The sequence below is a fragment of the Mytilus galloprovincialis genome, chromosome 11 (assembly GCF_965363235.1).
Source record: "Mytilus galloprovincialis chromosome 11, xbMytGall1.hap1.1, whole genome shotgun sequence".
Taxonomy (NCBI): domain Eukaryota; kingdom Metazoa; phylum Mollusca; class Bivalvia; order Mytilida; family Mytilidae; genus Mytilus; species Mytilus galloprovincialis.
The window spans coordinates 64,711,869-64,720,490 of NC_134848.1; the positions used below are offsets into that span (position 1 = coordinate 64,711,869).

The following is an 8,622-nucleotide window of genomic DNA, read 5'->3' on the forward strand; positions in this document are numbered from 1 at the left end:
TTTGTAATATCAAAGTCACGATGATCAAATATTTTATAATCATGTGAAAAACTGCAATTTTCTATCATCAATGAAACGTGAACAGTTTAAAAATGATTGATCGCGTTTAACTTGTTCAAAATTAAAATTAAAATCAAGTCGGTTAACATTCAACATTATTTGTTATTTATTATAACTAGTTACCTGTAAATATATTGTTATGATAAATGTTTATTTGAGCAAATAAATGGACATATTCATTAAAATAATGTAAATTCATTATCAAAAACTAAGGAAAATATTAATTATTATGTAATTATAAAGATGAAGTGAATATAAATAATGGTTCTTTATTCAGTTGGAGATCAGGCACCTACCAATTTTCTTGTTGAGGATGCATGTTTTCCCCCAACCTAACCAGGGTTCATCGATTTGTATTAAAAAAAAACACTTACATGTAGTTAATAATTTACAAGAGTAAGACATTTTTTCTGAAACTTAATCTAGAAAATTGTTTTCCTAAATAGTTAGAAGCACACATTTTGTTCACTTCTCCATTGAAGAAAAAGTATATTTCAGAAATATAGAATAAAGCTATGTTAATTGATCAATAAAACAATGCAGCCATTAACAAAATCAAATTAAAGGGTGATGTCTTAAAAGTGGTATTGCTATTAAATCATTTAGTCAGTGTTTGATTGGCACTTTTAAGGTTAAATCTTTAATAAAAGAGGGACGAAAGATACCAAAGGGACAGTCAAACTCATAAATCGAAAATAAACTGACAACGCCATGGCTAAAAATGAAAATGACAAACAGACAAACAATAGTACACATGACACAACATAGAAAACTAAAGAATAAACAACACGAACCCCACCAAAAACTAGGGTTGATCTCAGGTGCTCCGGAAGGGTAAGAGGTTGAAGAAATGTAGAGAAAAAATGTAAACAATGAAGGATAAACTCAAGGTCAAATAACTAATACGGTATCGTTGATATTTGTTTGGTTAAACTTTTTGTAATCTTGTTTTCCGGTATTTTTAAGTTAAGCATTATTCAGTTCTGATATAGTCTAATGTTGTTTACCATCTTCGCAAGATTTTGTAGTAAGCTGTCATTCGTAACAGACAGAGAGTTCGTAGCACATGTATGTGTCATATTAAACTCAAATAATTTTCCTCCCGATTACTGCTTCTTTCTACATGGAGTGCACAGTTTGATGGTGTGCATCTCCTATTTAGACTAAATTCAATATATTTTTCCCGACCTCCTATGTATGGAACGTTGTAATCATTGACATTGAATCTCATGTCCAACTCCACACGTCATTCTTCATACCGTTTAATATTTGCAATTTGGCAAAAAACGTTGTTTCCATTTTTTTTTAACTCTTTGTTGATATTATTGCCTAGACTGTAAGAAATTAGTGTGCCTTCTCTTCAAATGAAAATATATGTTGGTCTGTATTTATTCCATCACTTGTTTGCTTAAACAACGGTGACAGTTTACAAATGTTGGTTGTACACAAAACTTTAAATTGTTCGAAATACTATAACGGTTTCATTTCCCCGAGAAAAATACCATACCTTAGATAGGTCTAGCAAGACAGTTTGAAATTAAGGTCCCAATGCTCTTCAAATTCGTACCTTACGTATCCTTTTTAACTGTTTTATTCGATCCTTACTGGTGAGTCTTTTGAAGCGAAACGTGCTTCTAGTTTATAAATTCATAAACCTGGTATTTTTTCTTCCACAAATGCGTTAAACGGAAGATAAAACAAACAAGAAGCTGTCACAACGACCGCAAACCGGATTTATTAACATTTATTTGTGTCCTGGCAATATCACCAGAACCATAACTGATGAACGGTGAAAGTGAAAATCGTCTATATCAAATTTGACCTCCATTTTGTCATCAGTAACAAGTACAACATATTAAAATTTGAAAAGCTTTGGTTGAACAGTTAATGCGTAAATGCACGGACACGACTGGAAATGACATTTTTCAATCTTTCAAGAACCATAACTCCTGAACGGTAAAAGTCAAAATCGTCATTATTGAACTTGACCTTCATGTTGTTGTCAGTAACAACATATTAAAATTTTAAAAGCTTTGGTTGAACTGTTCATGAGTAATTGCACGGACAACATTTGGTTGCCGCTCGCCCGACCGCCCGACTGCCCGACCGGCGTACATCCCCAAATCAATAACCGACATTTTTGTCACAAAAATCCGGCTAATAAAACAACAACCTCAGTTTAACTTTGTCTTGAGTAAAATTTAATTTCAGTTTTTGTAAATACATGATTTATTGGCAGATAATTTATTAATATGATAGTTCAGAATATAAAACAAACGTTAACAAATTATGAACTATTCAGTTGATGAGTAAGTTCCAACCATGAATGATATTGCCCAAATTGTTAAAACACACACTACCTAGCCTATTTTCAAAGTAATGAACGTCGGGTATATTTTACTGATAGACAATTGAATAGGTCAAAAGAAAATTAATGCTATAAAGCACAGTTTTACAACTAAATTTCTTCAAACATATAAATAATTTATTACATGATATAACAAACTTATAAACCAATACATTGTTCTTGTAATATCATTGAATATGAAGTTATCCAAACAGTATATTAAGTGTTTAACACTTAAATGTTAATGAACAATGATGAAGCCTGGTATCTTTAATGAATTGGACGGTATAGGTGATGTAAACGAAAATACTCAGCACATCGTATAAACTGAATGAATTCAGTATATTGATATGCCATTCAACAGTATTTTGAAATTCAAATGCGTTAGAATTTGGAATTGAAAACAGCATCAAATCCAAAATTGTTATCCCTGAAAAAGAGAGAGAAACATAATAGATTTATATAGTACAGAAACCCGTTTCCCGTTTGTAATTAAAAAAAAGGTAAGTTTTTCTTAGAAAAATCAACATATTTGATATTTAGATAATACTGACAAAAATTTGAAAAAAAATTAAATGACGTTGAAACTACACACAATACATTTCGAATTGTAGTTATTGGGTTTTGTAGTTATTGAGTTTTTTGTAGAGTCTCTTGTTTGTCTTTTCGATTTTCACTTTTCTTGCCATGGTATTATGAGGGGTGGTAGGACCTTTATCGGGACTCCGGGATCGGCTTTTTTTTAAGCTCGGGATTTCGGGATTGACCCTTTCGGGATCCGGGAATTCTGTTTTTACGAATTTCGGTCCTCGAGATTTTGTGTTTTTAAGCCCGGGATTTCGGGATTTCGTTTTTTCAAGCCCGGGATTTCGGGATCAGGACCCCTCCTATCACCCCTCTATTATCCTTTTATTTTCAACATATGAATTTGAATATCCCTTTAGTATATTTGTCCTCTCGATCTTTGAAAGTGTTATCAATGAAAACCTTTCCCAAATCTCTGTATGACCCAAATCGAGATAGAGGTAATAAGTGTGTTATTCTTTACCTCTTCCATATAGCAGATTGAATTATTTTGAGAATAAAGTTTTTTTGTGACATTTATATCAAGAACAAGTTTTTGCAAAAGAAATAAATACATTTCCTTTGTTCATTGTAAAATTGGATTTTGAATTTGGACTAGAGAAAAATGTGAATTTGCTTTCAAATATTCTCAATTGCATACATGTACTTATAATTAACGAATTAGATTTAGAGTCTCGTGACGGAACGGTTTTGTTCTTATGAAGGACACATTTATGCATGTGAATATCAAATAATCAAGAAAATCAGATATGATTCGGTTTTGCATATCTATATCATCGTTTATCATGTGTTGATCTACTTAACCTTGTCAAATACTGCGGTAGATAATGTTCTCATGCTAATATTCTATTTTTTTTTAAATATATATATGGAATTGGACATTCGGATGTAGTTAACCATGGTAAGCAAACGATGCTGGAATGAAAACGGCATCATCAGTTTAATAGAAAATATAAAAAGAAATTATATTAAAATACTTACACTGGTCTCCAGAGAAACGGGTCTCTATTGTGAAGAAGAGCTCTTCTGTAAAAACAAAAATGGCATGAGTTATATGTTTTCCAAATTCACCCGTACATTTTTTTTCAGAAATTCCGCTGCTACATGGTAAACACTCAATCGATTGTAAACAGGACTTTACATCATGTATATCAAGGATTGTACGTTTAGGAAGTTAATTTTGTAATGAGCTATATTCTAAACAATCAAAAGGAATAAAGTTACTGAAATCCCAAAATGATTTCATTTTCCGTAGATTGATGCATTAGATTTGTAATAAGTTTCTCTTTTATATCGATGTAGTTGTAAGACTCGTGTTCAAATCTTTTCTATAAATCTTACCCGATTGATACTGTTTCCTTTAAAAAAAATGAAATTGAATCAGTTTCATCAGCCTTTATGCTCTTTGACCAAATATGAATTTTAAAACAGAAGCCTAAAAAACAAAATTCCTAAAAACTGAAAAAGATTCTTTAAAAAATGACTAATAACTTACTTGTTGAATTCTGTTAAACTCTTCAAATCATCTCGCATGGGCCAGTCACCTTGGTAACTGAAAAGAAACAACTACTATTACAGTTTTTTCTTTATAAAAAGTATTGACAATCTAAAATGGTTCTATTCATGTAAAGTGTCATTTAAATTGGTTTATTAATGCACTGCAAGTTCTGATGTAAGATCTGTAAACAGTCTATTCTCTTTGTCTTTAAATACTATACTTTTTTATGTGCGGTGAGGGAGAGGAATGGACAGATTTCACCTTCGATAACACAAATGAAATACTATACTTTTTTATGTGCGGTGAGGGGAAGAGTGGACATATTTCACTGTCGATACTACAAACGTTACTACTAACGTAACCGTGCGTCCTATTCTCTTGTGTTGTGTATTTCTCTCTATCTTATCAGTGGACAGTGGGGATTTGCTGGGATTTAACAGAATATGGAATAATAAAACCAAGAACAGGAAAGACCAGCCAAAAAAATAAAAATGGATAATGATTGAATGATAAATATAGACTACAGACTGATGGGGAAATATAACGAATTGAGAAAATGTCATAACATTTAAGAATACAAATGTAGACCTCACCCCTCACCCCCTGTCCCATCTCCTCTCCGTCCATTATGTATATTTTGAATACGTTTTAGTATTAAAAAAAAAAAGGAGAATATGTAAGCCATAGTTATAGAGTATAAATGTAACAGAAACGAATCTAACTCATTGTTACTACTTTCAATATTTGTCTATACTATAATTTATCATTTAGGTTCATGTTTGTTCTTTTAGTCATGGTTTTGTTTGTGTTTCCTCGACTCATTGTTTTAATTGCTTTTCCGATTTTTAATGGGGTTTGTGCTGCTCAGTTTTGAGTTGTCTATGTTGTGTTAATGTGTATTGTTGTCTGTCTGTCTTTTATTTGTTTTTCGTTTTTTGTCATGGCATTGTCAGTTTGTCTCGAATTATGATATAAAAAAGAAGATGTTGTATGATTTCCAATGAGACAACTGTCAACAAGCGACTAAAATGACACAGACATTAACAACTATAGGTCACCGTACGGCCTTTAACAATGAGCAAAGCCCATACCGCATAATCAGTTATAAAAGGCTATGAGTTTGGATATCACTTTAGTATCTTTTATCTCTCCTTTTGGTATTATCTCTTTTGTGTTTATAACATACATAACTTACACGCCTTTCGGTTTCTCGTTTGGATTCTTCGAATTATTCGGTTTGTCTGAACCATTTTGTGACGATTTCAGAAGAGTCGATTTATCTGATGATACATCATGAACGAATGGTCTGACATTTCTCCGTGGAACGGAGTCGTCGCTGAATCTTCGTTTTTCTTCCGTTTGATCGTCATTTGATCTTGATTTCAAATATCTGGACGGGATGCGCACTTCAACAAAAACGTCATCATCAATATTATTTCCCCGTCTTACGGCTTGTGTCGAAATGACCTTCCGATCGTCCCATCCATTTTGACTCATGTTTGTGGCTGAAAAAGTACGACGATCCTCTGAGTCGGAATTATTTTTCACTCTGTCTGAAATTTCTCTCTGAAATGAGTATCGGTTTGAAATTGGATGAACAAATTGTGAATAGCTATTGTCAACATCACTAATCATCGACCCTTGACGATATTCAACCGGATTTTGTCTTCTTTCACCTTTGAAGGGAGCACTATATAGCGGGACAGAAGTTTTACTTGACGAAAGATTCTCCGTTTTGGATACTGTTTTATTTTCTGAATCTATTTCTGGTTTTCCTATAAAATAGTCATTGCCATCCCAAATCGATTTACCGGTATGGATGCCCGGTTCAGAATCCGGGTTTCTGAATGGGAACTCTCTTTTTCCAATCATAAAAGAATGAGTCATTGCTGGCCATGCAGCAGCATAGGACGGAGGTTTATATTGTGTTTCACCAATCATTTCTCCTGGGTTTCTGAAGTACAAAAATAATATTATTATACTTCACGTTAAAAAGACAGATTTTAATTGGTTAATACGAGGGAAAATGTGTAATGTTACCCCCTCGTGTAGACCAATAAAAATTCACGGTTATTACTATTATAATGGCGGTATCGTTGTTATGTACATGAAGTCAAACTTTATTAAAATGTTACAGTACTTTTAATTTCAAATTTCAAATGACAGAACATTCAGTCAAATTAATTAATTAACACATAGATGAAAAGGTGATAGAACAGATCGCTACCCCCGAGTGAACAGAGGTCTTGTCGTTTTCCAAGAAAAAAATAGCATAATGATACCGAACCTACAAATATATACATATTGCCAAGACTGTATCTCTACAATCCTGTGTTATATCAGGAATAAATAAATAGAAAATGATGTGGTATGTATACCAATTAGACAACTCCCCATCCAAATAACAAATAAGTAAGTTTAAAATTAGTCTTTGTTTAATGTTATGAAAATAATATTCAATGTACTTAAATGTTATTTTATTCAGTATCTACACACATTCCAAGTGTTTCGATAATATAACAAATAATTCTTTGTCAAAAATGAAAATAAAAAAATAAAAAAAATTGGTTTTGGCTGATCCTTGAGAGTAATCATATTAATATAAGTGTTTAAAAGTAAAACTTACTGTCCTTTCGGCGTGTTTTCATCTTGCAATTGATTGTAAAATTTCTGTCTGAAAATAAATTGTTAGCTTTTAATAAATAATTTGCAAATACAATGTAATGTGTCCAATTTGAGATACATTTGGACGTCAATTTAACAGCAACCAACAACACTAGAATCACAATACTTCAACCAACGATATTCAAAAAATAGTTGGAACATATAATAATCGTTTTATCATTGTTGAAAAACGTATGCAAATTATTTTAACGACAAGCAGGTCCTAAATGCATTGTTGTCCGGTAAAGGAGTGATATTTGATTATACCTTTTAAAAATTAAGGTAAATATACCCTCAGACACATATGGCCTAAACTGTATTCGACACACACTTCTAATGATCTTCAGCATTGTATTTTGATTCGATCGAAGTGGCGAATATTCAGCAAACAAAATAAAGCGTCAGGTGTAGCAGATTATAATATGTCTGGAGTCTTTCATGAGTTTTTATATCAAAATACTTACTGATCAGATTTCGCTTTTCTAGATTTTTTTCGCATACAGCATGCTATCAGGATTATGATAAATAGAACCAGAGCCACGCCCCCTGCCACAGCTCCTATTAAAATCTTCGTTCCTGTAGACAACCCATCGGATGTCGAGTTAGCTTCTGAAATAAAAAAAAATAAAAAGCGTGAATTATTTTAAAGGCCTGGATGAGGGTTCTTCACTTCTGTTTTCTTCAATTCGTAGTCGTTTTTCTTTATTCTTTGTTTCTTTTCTCCATTATTCTCTAATCTTAATATTTTATATTCTGTAACAATATCCTCCTGTTCTCTATTTCATACCCCCCCCTTTTCCAATTACAACACATATCAATAAAACAGAAAACCAACAACTAAATCGATCAAGAAACACATATTTCAGAAGTTTTTAGTTTTGCATAATCTATATCTTCCCTTATATCAAAATAAAACTGAAAAAAATTCAGTATGTATGTACAAAATAAACGTAGCGTGAAACAAATATGATTTTCAGCAACAAACTACAAGCCCTAAGATACAGACTCCTGACTTTGGGACAAGCATTCCTCATCCTTTTGGTTTAACAATTTTATTTTTCTTTATTTAACCAGCAATCCAGGTCTGGAAATTAACAATTTTATTTTTCTTTATTTAACCAGCAATCCAGGTCTGAAAATTAACATTTTTGCTATTGTTCTTCATACTACATGTAGTATCTTAAAGATGAAAAAAACTAGTGTACAGGAATTTGAAATTAAATGTTTCACTGGTTATTCTTTCGTCCCATTTATGATATATGCAACAGATGTACTCACTACAATATGGTTTGTCTGTAAAATCCCATGATCCTCCAGTCTGACACGTGACGGTACTCTGACCAATAAGGGTATAGTCGTCCAAACAGAAGAGGTTAACAGATGTTCCTTCTGTTCTGGTGTATGTGGATAGCCGCAGGTCACCTTTGTTCAATGCAGTGGTCACATCACTATTAGAGTTCAAATTGTT

General features: G+C 32.3%; 1 protein-coding gene across 1 annotated transcript; it reads right to left on the bottom strand.

Annotated features, from left to right (window-relative positions):
• Positions 1-2,250: 2,250 nt before the first annotated feature.
• Positions 2,251-8,622, bottom strand: LOC143051312 (uncharacterized). Its single transcript, XM_076224257.1, has 7 exons — positions 8,433-8,622; positions 7,619-7,763; positions 7,117-7,164; positions 5,686-6,444; positions 4,488-4,544; positions 3,974-4,018; positions 2,251-2,837 (listed from the first exon to the last, which is right to left on the bottom strand). The coding sequence occupies exons 2-7, from the start codon at positions 7,651-7,653 to the stop codon at positions 2,792-2,794; spliced, it is 990 nt and encodes a 329-aa protein (XP_076080372.1). The 5' UTR covers positions 7,654-7,763; positions 8,433-8,622; the 3' UTR covers positions 2,251-2,791.